The sequence below is a fragment of the Epinephelus moara genome, chromosome 11, assembly GCF_006386435.1.
Source record: "Epinephelus moara isolate mb chromosome 11, YSFRI_EMoa_1.0, whole genome shotgun sequence".
Taxonomy (NCBI): domain Eukaryota; kingdom Metazoa; phylum Chordata; class Actinopteri; order Perciformes; family Serranidae; genus Epinephelus; species Epinephelus moara.
The window spans coordinates 34,385,481-34,404,349 of NC_065516.1; the positions used below are offsets into that span (position 1 = coordinate 34,385,481).

An 18,869-nucleotide genomic window follows, 5' to 3' on the forward strand; every position below is an offset into this window, starting at 1 on the left:
GAGTTCTGGTCAGAGTATCATGTTGAGTTTGGGTCTAAACAGAACCAGACATGTTTGAAAGTAGTAAGCCAGTGGTAAAAAGTCCGTACAGAGGTGAAAACCACTCCGAGGAGTAAATATGTATATGGTGGTGGCGGGAGGTTGGCAAAAGAGTAGTGATGGCCAAATGAAGCCTCATGAAGCATTTTCTTTGTTTTCTGAGCCCACTAGATGGCGCGGTTTAAAGAGAGAGGCTCAAAGAATGGCAATTCAGTGTGCTTTCAGCCTTTTGTTGAACAAAAAGTGCCATCTAGTGGGCTCAGAAAAAAAAGTAAATGCTTCATGAGGCTTCATTTGGCCATCACTACAAAAGAAAGCATCACGTGACCCCCCGAGAATTTGTAATATATCTAAATATGCTTTCTGAAAATGTGTCTTAATGTGTGTGCAGTTGAAAGGCAGCTTCAGATCTTGTATTGTTTTAAACTGATCAGCAGAAAAAACGGGGCATTGAAAAGTAGAAAGCATTACGAACACTGGTTGACAACCAGGGAACATAACAACCTAGAGCTTCTTCTCATTGGTATGCAGCGTTAACGACATTTAAGAAAAGGTTTGCTCACATCCAGTTACCTGTTATGAGTGACGAACACATTCTTAACGTCGGAATAGAAACATAGCAAGTAACTTAGTCTAATTCCACTCCAACCCCTCTGTTGCCACAGACTGGGAGGCTCGCATCGACAGCCACGGCAGAGTTTTCTATGTGGACCACGTCAACCGGACCACGACCTGGCAGAGACCGAACCACGGGGGCAAGTGTAACCATGGCATCCCTCGGTCAGGATCCACACAGCAGATGGAACAACTCAACAGAAGGTAAGACTGCGAATTAAGTGGAGATAAAGCTCAAATTGTGACGATCATCAGACACTCGTTTATAAACCAAAAAAGTCAAACAGCAGGAATAGCGATTAAATAGAAAAAGAAATATTGAGAAATTTCTCTTATTTAGACCTTGATGTCAAAGTTGAATCTGTAGCCTGTATCAGTCATGTGGCATGTGTTGGTTTGTTATCTGACACTTACTGTAAAGAACATTTTGAAGATGTCACAACACACCAATTTAGCATGTTATGACTAGAAGATTTATTTTGTTTGTTTGTTTGACATATATATATATTTTTTTTAAAGTGAAGCCAGACATGACAGGTGAGACTAGACAAGACAAAACTTAATACGTTGGGTGACATGACAGGATTGTAAGAGCTTGTGGTGGAGGGAGATCCATCCATTTTCTACCACTTATCCAAAGCTGGGTCTCGGGGGCAGCAGGCCAAGCAAAGAACCCCAGACGTCCCTCTCCCCAGCAACGCTTTCCAGCTCCTCCTGGGGGACCCCAAGGTGTTCCCAGGCCAGACGAGATACAGTATATAATCCCTCCAGTGTGTTCTGGGTCTGCCCCGGGGCCTCCTACCAGTGGGACGTGCCCAGAACACCTCTAACAGGAGGCGCCCAGGAGGATCCTGATCAGATGTTGAACCACCTCAACTGACCGCTTTTGATGTGAAGGAGCAGTAGCTCTACTCCGAGCTCCCTCTGGATGTCTGAGCTCCTCACCCTATCTCTAAGGCTGAGCCCAGACACCCTACAGAGGAAACTCATTTTGGCTGCTTGTATTCTTCTGGTCACTACCCAGAGCTCATGACCATAGGTGAGGGTTGGGACGTAGATGGACCACTAAATTGAAAGCTTCATCTTGCGGCTCAACTCTGTCTTCACTACGACGATCCGGCACAGCGCCCGCATCACTGCAGATGCCTTGCCAAACTGCTGATCCATCTCACGCTCCATTCTACCCTTACTCGTGAACAAGACCCCAAGAAACTCTGAGAACCATGGCCTCAGATTTGGAGGTGCTGACTCATCCTGACCCCTTATCACAATAATGATAATAATAAACTTTAGAGCTGCCCCCTAATAGTCAACCAAATGTTAGTCGAACAGATTTCATTGGTTGCTTAGTCACAGAAAAAATAAATAAATAAAAAACGTGAAACTCTATTAGGAGCTGCACCTTGTCAAAATAAATCCAAACCTATATGACTGGATCATGTGGGAATTTAATTTGAAAGGACAGACACAGGAAGTGTCCACACTCAGCAGTCAGACAGGAGTCAGGTTAATTTCCAGGGCTGGTACCTAAAAAAAACACCCACTTAAATACAGAATATCAGAATGCATCTAAATCATAATTCAAAATTTATCTGAATATTTGAATGTTTTGTTGTGTTTTTGTCAAACAAACAATATTATTGAACTGAACAGAGCTGAATCGAGGAAATGAAGCAGGAGGAAACATAAGAGGCTGGAGTCAGTGCAGTATTCTGAGCTGCATAAAGGTCCTACAGTGACATCTGCTGTACAGACTGCTGTTGTTTGTGCAGGTACCAGAACATCCAGAGGACCATGGCCACAGAGGAGGACGGAGGGAGCCCCAGGTTGGAGCGGAGCAGCAGCACAGAGACCGATCCTGATTCTGCCCCGCCAGGTACAGTGACATCATCACTGAAGACATAAACGCTGGCTTTGTTTTGTGTCGGAGTAATTCAGTTGTTTAGCTCTGGACGCAGAACTTTCTACTGTTAAATAATAAGACTTCAGTCACAACCTGTGTCAGCGCTTAAAAATAATAATGCGGCAGGTAACTCACCTGTTGTGTGTCTGCAGGCCCCGCCTCTCCTGTCAATCACCAGAAGGTCAGCAATCTCCTTCAGTCACCTGCCGTCAAGTTCATCACACACCCAGAGTTCTTCACTGTGTTGCACAGTAACTATGTGAGTCCGACACACTTCACGTGTCACTATATTGTACTGACTTACAGTTTCAGCTGCAGCTCAGATCACATGACAGTTTATCTCTCTGATTTTTTCAGAGTGTTAGGATTAGGGTTAGAACAGTACAGCATTATTTAACGCTTCTCATTTAGATCCGGATTTTTTTAAAAGTTGCATTAACCTCAGTCCACGTTCACAGCTCCTCATTAAAAGTCAGTTTAAAGCTGGTAAGGTTTACAACAAACAGTACAGACTATTAGACTGTAATTATAAAACCAGAGGTGGAACAGATTTCCCCGTCAGTGACACAGTGCTTTATTAACTTCTCTGAATGTCAAAGTAAACTTGCAGATGTTGTCTCTTCAGGCAGCCTACCGGATGTTCACCAGCAGCAGTTGCGTGAAACACATGATCCTGAAGGTGCGTCGCGATGCCAGGAACTTTGAGCGCTACCAACATAATCGGGACCTGGTGGTTTTCCTTAACAAGTTCGCAGACACTCAGCTAGAGCTGCCGAGAGGCTGGGAGATCAAGACCGACCCCCAGGGCAAGGTAGGCTATATATGCAGAAGAGCACTGCGTCATGCTGGGAAGTGCTAGCAAAGCTAAATGAACCAAGGGCAACACACTGCATCGATCACGTTCAGCTGTTTAGTTATGTTGTTTTATGTTGTCTGAAGCCCAGAGAAGGTCAGAGTCTGTCATGTGTACTGTAGCTGAACAGAAAATGAAACCTGCAAATGCAAATACACTCAAATGCAATGTAGTTTAGAATATCTGTGATATTAAATGCATTAAATTTACATTTACCGTCCTCCTTTTGTGGTTTAACTATTGTTTTTACAAACACAAAAGATTTTTGGCCTCCTGTAAGAACATTTTCAGACTCTCAACCCTGAGCTCTCTTACGTTTCTCTGTGAGGTCTGTGTCAGATTTAACAAACTCTTAACTGCACAAACTTGTAAATTGCTTATTTCGGCCTGATGAAGGCAGCCAGGCAGGTTTCTTTAAAAATAAAGCATGTTACCAAAAGTTAAAAGGAAGAATTTTACACCACAAAGCAACAACTCCTGCTCCCGGACACGAGCAGACAAAATGTGAAAGATAAGAAAAACACAGTTGCCAAAGAAATGTCATCAGAGCAGAGCTGTACTGTGGGAGATATAAAGAGACACATGAAGTTAGAGGCTAAGAAACCTCTTTCTGACACCCATAAATAACATGAGAGGCAGTCTTGTGACAGACACAGGACAGAAGCCCTGAGAGGTAAGAGGCAAGAAAATAAAAATCTGGTGCCATATTCACAAACATGCTGAGAATCCTCTCAGAGCTCCTAACTTATCCTAAAAATGTTCAGCAAGGAGTCCGAGCTTAGGAGTGATTTAGGAAAGTTCTCAGAGCATCTTATCTTAGTGAGGAGGTGTGGTCGACCCTGCTGTTAGGTGTGATGCATTCATTTAACAGATGTGATTGGTTGTCACAGACACACCCGTTTGTGAGCCTGTTAGGTGTGAGGACACCCAGTGGAAGTCAAATGAACTGCTGACTGTGAAAGTGTTGTGATTGTTAGTGTGATCACTCTGCTGATGGAGGGTTGAGACAGACTCAAGTCATCACTGCTGCATTTTTACAGTTTTTCAAATATCTTAGTGTTCTGACCATTTTGTTTCTGGCGTTATAGTGTGATGTGGGAAATGTGTGTATCCCGAATGACATCAACCACACATATTATTCCTGCATGATCTAATCTGTAGCATTTCATGTACTCACTGTCATCCAGTGTTTGTAGAATATTTCTCTGACCTCTTTGTGTTTCCACCATTTTCCCCTCTGATTAAGAAACTCTTGAAAGTCCTCCTCTCTACTCCGAACGGTTTTAGGAGCAGCTCTTTGTATGAGGAAGCTTCTGTTCTTGTCCAAATTTTCTTTGTCCAACACTTTTATAACAAGTCACCCCCAACACTGTCTACTATACATAAGTATGGGTGTATTTGTATGTACACACACACTAAGTTTTGTCCTATATTGCACTCTTTGATGTATTTTAGATAGTGATGGCCAAATGAAGCCTCATGAAGCATTTTCTTTATTTTCTGAGCCCACTGAATTGCCATTCTTTGAGCCTCTCTCTTGAAACCATGAGCGCCATCTAGTGGGCTCAGAAAATAAAGAAAATGCTTCATGAGGCTTCATTTGGCCATCACTAATTTTAGATATTAAGTCCTGGAGGGCAGAAAACTTTCTTCAACTCAACCAGGACAAACCGAGGTCTTAGCTATTGGTCCTGAAGCTCAGAGAGAGAAGCTCAACACAAAACTATTAAACTGGCACTAAAACCCTGTCGACAGGTTAAAAACCTGGAGTTATCTTTGATTCAAATCTTACTTTTGAAACACATATTAGAAGTTGAGCCAAAACTGGATTTTATCGTCTTAAGAACATTGCCAGAGTGCAACTGTTTCTCTCTCAAGCCAACACAGAGACACTAATGCACACTTTTATTACCTGCAGAATTGACTACTGTAATATTTTACCTTCTGGTCTTCCTCAAAAAAACACTGCTCTGCTACAGTTATCACAAAACTCAGCTGCACGTGTGCTGAAAAGGACCAGAAAGAGAGCACACATTACGCCAGTTTTAAAGTCCCTTTATATACTGTCCCAATATATACTGTACATTTTTTTCCTGTCCTCCAGTCCTTCTTTGTGGACCACAACAGTCGAGCCACCACCTTCATCGACCCTCGCATCCCTCTGCAGAACGGCCGGCTGCCTGGCCACCTCGCCCACAGACAACATCTGCAGAGACTACGCAGCTACAGCGCTGGAGAGGTAACCACACACCTGTAGTAGCGATTCAGAGTTACCCACGAGATGGATTTGAATCCATATATATTTCCTTTGTTTAAACTCAACCCTGGCGTGACTACAGTCTCTGCTCATGTCCTTTCAGCTCTTACTTCTTATTAGTAAATATTTTGTAAAGCAGTGCAATACATGTAGTTGGAGGTACTCTCTAAAAGCTGATGTGGCATTGGTTCCTACGGAAGCCATAAATCTAAAAAGACAGCTCACTAATATATGATTTCATATCCACAAAAGACTCAGTAATAGTAGTGATGGCCAAATGAAGCCTCATGAAGCATTTTCTTTATTTTCTGAGCCCACTAGATGGCGCTTTTTGTTCAACAGAAGGTTGAAAGAACACTGAACTGCCATTCTTTGAGCCTCTCGCTTTAAACCATAAGCGCCATCTAGTGGGCTCAGAAAATAAAGAATATGCTTCATGAGGCTTCATTTGGCCATCACTAGGTAATAGTACTATTGTTAGTTTGGGTGCACATTTGATTTGTTGGAAAGAACACAAATACAGAATATCACCAGACCTCATTTTAAAACGTAATAATAAACTTCTACAACTAAGTTCACTGTGGATTTCAACATCAGTTCAGCTAAAGAACATTAAAAACATAGAAGTTTCATGCTTTTCATGCAGGATATCAGCTGGTACTATTAACATGACACCAGCGGTGTTAAATAATGTGCATGTCACATGCATTAACAAGTAGACACTGATGTTGAGGTGACTGTGTGTTGCTGACATGTTGACATTATCTAGAAACACAGTCGATCAGCGTCGGCTTTCAGCTCATAGAGCCTTAACAGAAGACAAACTGTCAGTGAAAAGTGTGTCCTGTTGGTGTGTGTTCCCAGGCCTCTGATGTGTCCAGGAGTCGGGGGGCGTCTCTGATGGCCCGGCCTGGAAACAGCCTGGTAGCCGCCATACGAAGCCAGCACAACAACTCACAGCTGACCGCTCCATGTAGGCACAGTCAGAACATCTCGTCAGTCATTTAAAGCCACGATCAGCCTCTTACTTTTTTAGTGTTCATGTCTGACTGCTTTTCTCTGTTTCTTTCTCTCTCACTAGCGTACAATGACAAGATCGTGGCGTTCCTCCGACAGCCAAACATATTTGACATGTTGCAGGAGCGACAGCCCAGCCTTAGCAGAAACCATGCACTGAGGTATGCTCCACTCTTCAAGGACTGAGAGTGTCAGTTCACCAAATCAAACCCCCACATGGGTATCAAAACCAAATATCACAGCCGGCTAGAATACAGTACGGCTACTCTGCGGAGGGATTTACTATGTTCTGTAGATTACTGGCACAAATAAGACTCTGATAGATCAAACAGCAAAATGCACCAGTATATGAGCACTAAATCAAGAGCACACCAGGCTGCTTCTCATCAACTACAGTTATACACAGCACATACAGATGAGCACAACAGCTTCTCAGTACAACAGTAGTGATGGCCACATGAAGCCTTATGAAGCATTTTCTTTATTTTCTGAGCCCACTAGATGGTGCTCATGGTTTAAAAAGAGAGTCTCAAAGAATGGCAATTCACTGTGCTTTCAACCTTTTGTTGAACAGAGAGCGCCATCTAGTGGGCTCATAAAATAAAGAAAATGCTTAATGAGGCTTCATTTGGCCATCACTTCCATCAAGAAAAGACTCTTCATGTTGTTACACACACCTAAATCATTTTTTTGGTGTGTTTGCTAGTTTGGTTCAGTAATAAAACTCTCTTGCAGACACATGAGGCCTTGTTGCACACTCGACTGTTTGTGCTCATAACCAACTATTTCTTTAAGAACACTTTTACACAAATAGGGTAGATTTTTTTTTTTACCAAAGGACTCTTGTTGGCCACTGAGCAGCTTCACTGGAGCAATGTCCCCGCCCACATTTATACAGCCAGTTCAGGGATCAAACCAACAACCATCTGTTCAGAATCATGCTTTTACAACCTTTGGGCCAATGCTGCCCTCTGAATACTAAATAAATACACATTGGCACCAAAATCACTACAATTATATTTCTGAAGGAGCTGTTAAAGGCAGCGAAACATTAAGACTGTTGAGCTCATTCTGAGGATGATTTGGGGCTCGACAGCTGATGGGACCAAGTCGGACCAATTCTGTCACCGTCTGGGTCAGATGGCATTGACGACTGATGACGTCACTTGTATGTCACCCAAGGAATAGTGACAAACATGTGTGAAGGGGAAAGAGGAATGATGATTCCTCCAATTTTTGTCTTTTCCAGTGCAAATGTCACACAGCATAGAAACAGTACAAGCCACTAGTAACTGTTCATGTTAATTTTGGTACAAAAACACACGATAGCTTGCATTCTTGAGTGATTTGCTTGGTTACCATACCTCCAGAACTCCAGATGTTACTAACCAAACACAAACATATTGTTGGAACAAAAGTGCTTGTGCCTTCTACGTTACCCGTCTATCAGCCAAAAAGCTACTGGAATATATGAGAGATTATACCCACTTCTCCTTGATAACCTACCCTTCTACCTATTAGTACACCCCCCTCATCACTTCTTCTACTGTACCAAGCTGTGGGGATGATTGATTGGAAGTGTATGAATAGAAATTTTGATCACGAAATTACTTTGCATTTTATTCCATGAATACAGATCCAGCTAGGGGTAGGCAACCTGCAGCTCTGGAGGCAGATGGAGCTCTTTAGCCCCTCTCTCAGTGACTCTGACTGAAACTGAAACTTTTATGGAAATGAACAGTTTATTTTTTGACATTTTCATACATCATTGTGAGAGGCCTAAAGTAATTTCACATTCTCCAATTGTAAAAATGTGTAACCTATACACCGAATTATTTATTTATTAACATTTCAACAACTTAAATGTGCATCACACGCCTACGGCCTGGCACCTTCTCCTTTAAATATTGCTGAACCTTAACAGCAGTGGCACAACTTGAGTCTCGCTAAAGGCTAGCCGTGAATTCCAGATCCAAAAAAGCAAAAGAAAATACAGAATCTATCAGTGTGTGAAGAGATTTGTTTGCTTTTACCGCCAATGCTGCAAAACTAAAATTCCAAATAAACATAAATAGCCCACTGCAGAGTCGCCACCTTTTTGGTAAAACCTAAATGGATGCTTATTTAGACGTATTATTATTGTTGATAGGCTAATTTAGTTACCTTCACTATAGGGCTCAAATTTACTTTGCAGCTCCATGCAGATTTCTTGGGGCCAGAAAAGGCTCTTTTGAAAGTGAAGGTTGCCGAAAGCTGATATTTCTTGATAACAAAGCTCAAGAGGTCAGGGAGGAGGCATCTCACTACCAAACTCACGTATTTAGTTGCATTGAGTATTTGGGACTAAAAAGGTCTTTGTCTTGTTGACTGTTCAGGGAGAAGATCCACTATATTCGGACAGAAGGAACTCAGGGGGTGGAGAAGTTGTCATGTGATGCAGACCTCGTCATCCTGTTAAGGTAAAGCACACACTAAACCCAGTTTACCCATCGTGGGCAACAACATCTATTTTCTTTCACAGTTATGTACTCGCTCATTCAGTGACTGAATTCACACACAGCTAATGCTCGGACTCTCTGTGGTGCAGAGAAATAATGTCTTCTGTGCTTTTCTGTGTCCTGCTCTCGCAGCTTATTTGAAGAGGAGATCATGTCTTATGTTCCGCCTCACCCCATCCACCCCGGCTTCAGCTTCTCTCCTCGCTGTTCCCCCGCCTCCTCACCGCAGAACTCTCCTGGTACGTCTTCCAGCATGTCAGTCACACATGTTTGGAGTTCACAGTTGCTTTGCCTGAGACGTCACATCAAACCTCCCTGGAATGTAAAGTTCCTTGTTACTGCAGAAAGGTGATGGGTGTCAATGAAAACGTGCATACATTACGTAACAGGGGACAGTCTTTTTTTAAAGCTTCCTGTATAATGTAAATCTGATCTAGAAATTATACAGGACCATTCTATGGAAGATTTAAAATGGATATGAAAGCAAGAGGATCAAAGTTCAGAGCGTGATGTTATGAGAAAGCAGTATGTCCTGATTGTGTCAACTGTATGCAACAGTATGTACTTTGTAAAGGCAGCTGTAGTACCTACTAAAAGCACAATGAAAAACTATGCAATTTGGATCGCACCCTGTCGTTGCTGACGTGAGCTGATGGCTGCCATGACAGACAATTTCTGTGTGGCGCTCTTACAGACATCTGAGACGTTTACTAGTTTATCCCATTTTGTAACAATACAGCAACAGCTTAGTGAGCTCACCGACAGGTCAGGGTGACATTTTAGAAAGCAGCTCACGAAAGTGGTGATGGCCAAATGAAGCCTCATAAATCATTTTCTTTATTTTCTGAGCAAAGAATGGCAATTCAGTGTTCTTTCAACCTTTTGTTGAACAAAAAGCGCCATCTAGTGGGCTCAGAAAATAAGGAAAATGCTTCATGGGGCTTCATTTGGCCATCACTAAGTAAGCCCACTAGACGACTTGGAAACAGGCAACTACTTGCAACGTGCCGTTCTGCAACGTTCTAAAAACCTGCTGCTTCACACCAATGCAACTAGATGAGACTGTATATCATCTCTAGTCAGCAACTCTCTGTACTTACGTTCTGATTTACAGTTTTTCAGACGTCCAGGGTGAACCCCACCTCTCGCCCAGTGTCAGCTGGGATAGGCTCCACCCCCCCGTGACCCTGAACAGGATAAGCGGTTACAGATAGTGGATGAAGGAAAAACTGTGATATAACAACTGATTCTAGGCCATGTAGTCCCTGGTGGTTTCCCATCATATAGTCATGCTTTGGCTGGTGTGATCGTGAGATAGATATTTAATTGCATTCTATTTAAAAAGGTCCTAAAAATTATTGAAATGAACTTGGTGAACCCTGCAGAAGTGCAGACTGTCCATAATATTTGGTAATGTGTGATCTCTGCAGCCAGCTGTAGCTGTGTTGTTTTTATTGTTCAGAACCACGTGTTCAACAGCCAGCGTTATACATCAGTATTAATCTCACATACACAGAACATTATAGTTTATTTCATACATGATGGTGTCCATAATGGGCAGTGGTCAGGGAGCAGGTACATACAAACTGAATGAAGGTAAGATGGCAGATACAGAGGTTTTCTAGACTTCTTCACCCTGGCTCTAAACACATCCCTCACCTCCACGTGTGTTATTATCTGCCCATCATCTAACACACACTGTAGGCACTCTCACTGGTGAAGGTTCTCAGTCATCCAGGTCATGGTAATCTCAATCGCTGTATCGTAGGCAGCTGGACTTCCTTGAGTTTGTTGAAGACGTTTCACCTCTCATCCAAGAGGCTGCTTCAGTTCTGACAGAACTGGATTGTAGGTACTCACGTACACAAGTGAAGTGGATGCTCTGTTGACAGAGGAGGTGCACATGAATCAAGTATGCTATCTGAAGCACTCAGTGGGTAGACACACACACACAGACACACACAGTGAAACCTTATAACGGTAATCATTGCTGTTTGACGGAGCCTGCTGTGCTCTGTTAGGGTGCACTAATGTTATCTTAATGAGCTCCAGTAGGCCTCAAGCAGGCCAGTGTGTGTCAGTGTGTGTGTGTGCGCATGTTATTGATGGGGGGGTCTATAAAGGGAAATTGGGTCACAGCAGGGAAGCCTGGCTTGTAATTGTGCCTCATTCATTAGTTGTGTTATTTTCTGTATGAAGCTCAGCTGAAGTTTTCCACATCAGTCCGTCTGACTGTCAGAAACGTCCTGCAGAGGTCACTCAACCCTCTCTGACTCTGGGATCTTTTTTATATATGAGCCTCCGCGCTGGCGACAGCCGTGGCCAGAGGGTTGTCCATCCGTCCATCCCATTCTTGTAAACACGATCTTTCAGGAACGCCTAAAGGGAATTTCCTCAAATTTGGCACAAATGTTCACTCGGACTCGAGAATGAACTGATTAGATTTTGGTGGTCAAAAGCAGGGACGGGTATCGTTAAGATTTTATCGATATTACTACTTTCAATCTCACTCTTTCATTTTATACAAAAATCTTTCGCAGTGTTTCATTTTAACTACTCGTATGTATTGTACTTTCTTTCTGTATTTATTTCTGTTCTCTGTTTTGTGTGTGTGTGTGTAGGCCTGCAGAGAGCCAGAGCTCCAGCTCCTTACCGCAGAGACTTTGAAGCCAAACTAAGAAACTTCTACAGGAAATTAGAAGCCAAGGGCTACGGGCAGGGACCTGGAAAGATCAAGTAAGACTCAAATCACACATAAAAAATGGTCCAAGGAACGTGACAAAGAGCTCAAAGTGTCGACCTGGCCTCCAAATTCACCAAATCTCGATCTGATCAAGCATCTGTGAGACGTGCTGGTACCCCACCTCGCACCCCCACGCCCTGGTGCCAGACACCACAGGACACCCCCAGAGGTCCAGTGTCCATGCCTCGACAGGTTACATCTGGGATACTGGCACATCCCATTGAGCTCTGTGTCACGTTCCTCAGGTCATTTCCTGAACAGTTTATGCTGTGTGGCATGGTGCATTGTCCTGCTGAGGGTCTACTGCCATTTGGAAGTGCTGCTGCCATGACTTGAGAGTGTGCCAGGTGGCATCTCAATGAATGCCAACACCAAAGGTTTCCCAGCTGAACATTGCACTGTAACAGGATAATCACTGTTATTCACTTCACCTGTCAGTGGTTTTAATGTTTGTCTGATCGGTGTATACACGTGTAAAGTACCATCAAAGTGAAGGTGAAAGGTCGACAGCCCATAATACTGTGTTGTTATACTGTAGCAGGGGAAGTATCCTGGTCAAGATTTTTAGAGGCAGTGCAGCAGAGACTTGTTTCTAAAGTCCTGTCAACGCGCATGGGGAATGTACCACTAACATGTGAGCGATCCTGGTTGTTATAGGTTGCTGATCAGGAGAGAACACTTGCTGGAGGGAACCTTCAACCAGGTGATGGCGTACTCCCGCAAAGAGCTGCAGAGGAACAAACTCTACGTCACTTTCCTGGGAGAGGAGGGGTGAGACACACACACACAAACACACACAAACATAGCCAGTGATGTAACACAGCTAAAGGTGTAGCAGTGTAGTACGTCATGATGTTCTCCTCAGCTTCTAAAGTCCAAAATTATGTGATTGAAATTGCCACCATGGTTGTTTTTTGCACTATTTACAACATGCTGCACTAATAAATGTTTTTATATAAATGATGGATGACATTCAAAACATAGACTGCACATAAAGATGGACGACACGTCCCAGCATCCTCCCACTGTACAAGAATTAAGCCAAAGTATCCGAGATATGGCTGCTGCAATCTAGTGATGGCCAAATGAAGCCTCATGAAGCATTTTCTTTATTTTATGAGCCCACTAGATGGAGTTTTTGTTCAACATAAGCTTGAGAGCACACTGAATTGTCATTCTTTGAGCCCCTCTCTTTAAACCATGAGCACCATCTAGTGGGCTTATTAAATAAAGAAAATGCTTCATTTGGCCATCACTACTTAGCAGCAATCTTGTGCTTTTTGTGCCAGAGTCTGCGCAGTAGTGACCAGGAAGTGGAGCAGTAGTATCGAGGTTCAACCCAAACACCAGCCCGACCCAGCTGCGATCCGCTCCACTGATCCCAAGGAAACTGATTGACGCAGCTGTCAGTCAGGACAACACACCATTTTTAAAGTATCAAATATCCTGAAACCAAACCTATCAGAAAAACAAACACTTGAAAAAACATCAGTGTGATAAGGGAAAATGTACTTGAGGTGTACTTTTATTTTTTAGTTTGGTCCATGTTCCACCTGCTGACATGGAGGGGGCAGAGTTTATGACCTGTACTGCAGCCAGCCACCAGGGGGCGATCAAGATGTTTTGGCTTCACTCTGAGGCGCTGTCACGCCGTCCATCTGTACATACAGTCACTGTTACAGAACTGTCACCCAGCTCTGGTTCCTTTTACCACTTTGAGCTCATTGTTCTGGTTTTCTGTCCAGCACCTCTACTCTCATCAACCTCGGACACTCATGTACAGATGCTTCAACAGATTTTCAGATAAACTCACTGTACACTACTTAAACAGACACAGTTAGAGACTAGCTGGTGAACACAGTGGAACATTTAGCAGCTAAACAGACAGATATTTTCTCAGGAGAACAAACTAGAGCTGAATGTATTGTGTTCCTTGTCTTCTCTTTTTACCATTTATTTATTAGCTCATTTTGCACTGTCAAGGACTGCACTGAAATTTCGTTGTACCTGTTACAACGACAATAAAGATATTCTGTTCTATTCTGTATCATCAGTTTAACTGTCCAAATGTGTCTGTGTCTGTCTCCTCAGATTGGACTACAGTGGTCCATCCAGAGAGTTCTTCTTCCTCTTGTCTCAGGAGCTGTTTAATCCGTACTACGGCCTGTTTGAATACTCCGCCAACGATACATACACCGTTCAAATCAGCCCCATGTCAGCGTTTGTTGAGAACCATCTGGAATGGTAAGCTGTGCAATAACAACACACTCACACACACACACACACACACACACAATGAATCAGTGTTTTGTGAAATATTCTGCAACTCATCTGCAACTAAGTGTTCATTACTGCTGTGTTTGTAAGATTTATTTCAACCAGTCAGGACAGTGTAGCTGATATCTAACCGCCTGCTCTGCACTGGACCGGCTGGAACACTTTGTGTGTTTATTCATTTACTGTAGTCGTTCAGTACAGAGCCTCAGTTTAATAAAAAAATGCAGTACACCTTTGACAGACTGGAGCACCATGACCTGGTCTGTTCAGACATTTAGACCAAAGTTTTTACTTCTTTATATCAATAATTATATGTAAATATAAATCTGATTGAGTCACTACAATGCCTTGAAACGGGTGACACCACTCGTTGATTCTACAATTTGAAGGACTGCAGATTACTGACAATGTTCCCTCGAGTACAGAAGTTCAGTTGGAATATTGGTCGCCTAAACCACAACAGGGAGATGGAGTTGTACTTGATCGCAGATTAGGCTTTTAACAAATATGTTAGAAAGTACCATCAAAGTGTACAGCCCTAAAGATGTGCTTATAACTGAGAGGTTTTTGGTAGTGATGGCCAAATGAAGCCTCATGAAGCATTTTCTTTATTTTCTGAGCCCACTAGCTGGCGATTTTTGTTCAACAAAAGGTTGAAAGCACACTGAATTGCCATTCTTTGAGCCTCAGAAAATAAAGACAATGCTTCATGAGGCTTCATTTGGCCATCACTAGTTTTTGGCTGTTAAGGTTCATAGATTATGTGATGTGACGTAAAGACTGATATTGGTCTGTGATAGAGAGCGGTAAAAAGGACATATATCTGTAAGAAAATGTGATGTAATACTAGTTTCATGCCCTTTAGCAGAATGACAGTAATGTCAATAGTGTTGTTCCAAAGAATAAAAGTGACTTTGGAGAAAACTGTTTGGTATCAGGCCAGTCGGCTCGTTTTACTTGTCCATGTGTTATTTTGTCTTATTCTGTTGTTGCCTCCTCTGTGTATGTGTGTGTGTGTCCAGGTTCCGTTTCAGTGGTCGTATCCTGGGCCTGGCTCTGATCCATCAGTACCTGCTGGATGCTTTCTTCACCAGACCCTTCTACAAGGCGCTGCTCAGACTGTCAGTACACACACACACACACACTATGTTTGTTGTTCTGCAGACACATGAGAACTTTGTCTTTTGTCTTTTCTACTTATTTTATTTCATTTCAAATGTTGTCCCAGCAGACTGGCACTGTGTAGATCTGTGGGTTGTATGTGTTGTATATGAGCTCTGTGTGTCTCCTTCAGGCCGACAGACCTGTCTGACCTGGAGTATCTGGACGAGGAGTTCCACCAGTCTCTGCAGTGGATGAAAGACAACGACATCACTGACATCCTGGACCTCACCTTCACCGTCAATGAGGAGGTCTTTGGCCAGGTCAGTGTGTGTGTGTGTGTTTCTGCAGTGTTTGTCACTGTGGCTGACCGCATCAGCTATGATGATGATCAGCATGTCCTTAACGATATCAATACTACATGTATTTCCACAATGACAAGCCTTCAATATAGTGCTGAGATGACAGACCCTGATCACGCCAACATGTCGGTACAGGCGCGGAAACTACAAAAACACCTTGGCAGCGAGCGTTGGGCAAATTAGCATGAGGTGGTCCCCTGCCCACACGTGGTCTCTGTCTCTTGGTGCATGCGTTCACCTATTAGTGTTTGACTAATTGGGTGAACTTCATCATAACTGATCACTGCTTTTCTGCGTTTGCAATTGTTCCACTGTTCCTACCAAATCTCCCAGCATCAAAACAGTAGTAAATCCTGCCTTTGATTTGATTGGCTGCCTGGGCCAAATGTGACATTGACAAACTATGCCACTCTGGGCCTTGCGCTAAAAAGTTGAGAATTTTTTAGACTTTATTTGCATCTAAAAATGTCTAGAAAACTAACTATACCCAGTACTTCCTCTGTTTCTAGGTGACAGAGCGGGAGCTGAAGTCGGGCGGCGCCAACCTCCAGGTGACTGAGAAGAACAAGAAGGATTATATCGAGCGAATGGCCAAGTGGAGGGTGGAGAGAGGAGTGGTGCAGCAGACAGAGGCGCTGGTCAGAGGCTTCTACGAGGTGCTGTTTACATTCTCAGATGGTTTATAACACCAGAAAATGATTTTATCAACATTATTAGAAAGTTACAACTAGTTTCACATTTCAGTATTGACCTTTTATAGTTACATTTAATTACAAATTACAGTTTCTTGTTACATCCAGGATGTGTCTGAAGTTACTGAGAAGTATTCTTAAGAAGCACTGTATCACAGCCGTTTCCTCTTTCAGAAACCCACCATCCAGTTTAGCTAATAAAGTCGCCATACCGTTGTCACTGTCCCATTTATCTGCGGATATCTCCATGGCGATTTGGCTCTTCCTGAAAGCCCCAACGTAACCGCTAGCATCTGCATTTTCTTGTCGAGTTCAATAACCCACATCCAAATGTTGACTTCATTTGTCCAACACTTGTATGGTCTGGTCTCTTCAGCGGTACTTTGTAGTTTGCAGCCATCTTTGAACCATCCTCTGCTGCCAATGTTGACTTCAACTCAATAAACACGGTGCAGCCATCGCACCCTAAAAAATAGGCCCTTGGGAACGTGTGCACGCATGATGGTGTCACTCTGGCGTTTGAGCGCGCTTGCAATGCGTCTGCATTGAAAACGATGAATTTTAGGGAACAAAAAACACGGCATGTGTACGGCCCCTCACTCGCTGATGCTCGCTCGCGTCACATTGCAGTTATGACTCGATGTCATGGCAACTGAAACGTTTCCTTGTTTTTTCTCTCCATCCCAGGTGGTCGACTCCAGGCTGGTGTCTGTGTTTGACGCGCGGGAGCTGGAGCTAGTTATCGCTGGTACAGTTGAGATCGACCTCAGTGACTGGAGGACCAACACCGAGTACAGAGGAGGTGTGTGTGTCTCAAGAAAGTCCCTGTGCACATCAAAGACAGGGGTCCAGCAAATAACACCCACAAAACCATGACATGTTGTTTTTACAGTTTATATGTGTAGTCTTTGTGCTAAGCTAAGCTAATCAGCTGCTGGCTCAAGAGTTTGCTCAACGTGTTGAGAGTTTATTCTCTTACATGTCAACTCCCTGATTCCCAATCACCAGGTTACCATGATGGTCACATAGTGATGCGGTGGTTCTGGGCCGCCGTGGAGCGCTTCAACAACGAGCAGCGTCTCCGCCTGCTGCAGTTTGTCACCGGGACGTCCAGCGTGCCCTACGAAGGCTTCGCTGCACTGCGGGGATCCAACGGCCTGCGACGATTCTGCATCGAGAAGTGGGGCAAAGTTACATCACTACCCAGGTATCTAACCCTGTTCACACAGTGTCACTCTCATTACTTTGTTCTTAAAAGTCAAAGGCCTGCTGCCTGCTTGATGAAAGCAGCTCCGCCTCATATCCAAAATCAAGCCATTTCTCTCTCTCAAAGACCTGGACGTAGTCACCCACACTCTCATCTCTTACCGTTTGGACCACTGTAGCTCTCTGTACACCAGTATTAGTCAGTCGTCTCTGTCCCGCCTCCAGTTGCCTCAGAACACCGCTGCCATGCTACTCACTAGTGATGGCCAAATGAAGCCTCATGAAGCATTTTCTGTATTTTCTGAGCCCACTAGATGGCGCTCATGGTTTAAAGAGAGAGGCTCAAAGAATAACAATTCAGTGGGCTTTCAACCTTTTGTTGAACAAAAAGCGCCATCTAGTGGGCTCAGAAAATAAAGAAAATGCTTCATGAGGCTTCATTTGGCCGTCACTACTCCTCACAGGTACCTGGTTTTAGCCTCCCTCCACTGGCTGCCTGTAAAGTTCACATTGATTTTAAGGTTCTCCTGTTTGTTTACAAGGCCCTAAATGGTCTGGCCCTGTCCCACATCACAGACTTCCAAAACCCTTACTCTACCCCCAGGTCCCTCAGGTCAGCTGACCTGGGGCTCCTGGCTGTCCCACGCTACAGATTCGAGCTTAGGGGTGATCGTGCCTTTGCTGTGTCTGTCCTCAAACTGTGGAACAGCACCCCCTTCCAATCAGATCCCCTCCCACCATTGACTCGTTTAAGTCCAGGCTCAAAAGCTACTTTTATTCATTAGCGTTTGTGTCCTCCTGACGTGGCTTTCTCTGACTTGTGTCTGTGTGTTGTGTCTCTGAATGTGTGAGCTGTGTACCTGGCAGTTATGTTGCCTCTCGTGTGTTTTTAGAGATTATTCCTTTTGTACAGCACTTTGGTCAACATGAGTTGTTTTTAAATGTGCTTTATAAATACATTTGAGTTGAGTGCTCCGCCCCTCAGACACAGCAGGTTGATCCCTTGGCACAAAAGTGCAAGGTGGCCGGTGAAATAATTAAACAACAGCAGTTAACGTGTAAGCGTGCTCGGCAGACACAAAGAGCAGAGCTCAGGTTTCACTGCAGAGCAGGGAGAAGTGCCAGAGTTTGAAAACCAGTCATATGATTAAATTGCACCTCAGCTATTATCAATAAATCTCACCTATCTCACAACTTACATAGGCACATAGTTTAGTAATTGTTACTCACCAGGGTTTGCACTAAAATGTGTCAAGGATAAAACATGCTAAAAAGAAAGTTGGTAAAGAGGCTATGATGAACCCTG

General features: G+C 43.6%; 1 protein-coding gene across 1 annotated transcript in view; it reads left to right on the forward strand.

The window, feature by feature from the left end:
• The window catches only part of LOC126397360 (E3 ubiquitin-protein ligase HECW1), a 99,103-nt gene that overhangs the window by 73,882 nt on the left and 6,352 nt on the right, over positions 1-18,869 (forward strand). The window contains exons 13-29 of the mRNA XM_050056066.1: positions 705-858; positions 2,427-2,530; positions 2,710-2,816; positions 3,183-3,368; positions 5,515-5,649; positions 6,532-6,640; positions 6,749-6,845; positions 9,060-9,143; positions 9,315-9,421; positions 11,804-11,918; positions 12,583-12,696; positions 14,017-14,169; positions 15,225-15,323; positions 15,497-15,626; positions 16,175-16,321; positions 17,045-17,159; positions 17,366-17,564. Of these exons, the coding sequence (XP_049912023.1) occupies positions 705-858; positions 2,427-2,530; positions 2,710-2,816; positions 3,183-3,368; positions 5,515-5,649; positions 6,532-6,640; positions 6,749-6,845; positions 9,060-9,143; positions 9,315-9,421; positions 11,804-11,918; positions 12,583-12,696; positions 14,017-14,169; positions 15,225-15,323; positions 15,497-15,626; positions 16,175-16,321; positions 17,045-17,159; positions 17,366-17,564 (2,155 nt within the window). The remainder of the gene's footprint in view (positions 1-704; positions 859-2,426; positions 2,531-2,709; positions 2,817-3,182; positions 3,369-5,514; positions 5,650-6,531; positions 6,641-6,748; positions 6,846-9,059; positions 9,144-9,314; positions 9,422-11,803; positions 11,919-12,582; positions 12,697-14,016; positions 14,170-15,224; positions 15,324-15,496; positions 15,627-16,174; positions 16,322-17,044; positions 17,160-17,365; positions 17,565-18,869) is intronic.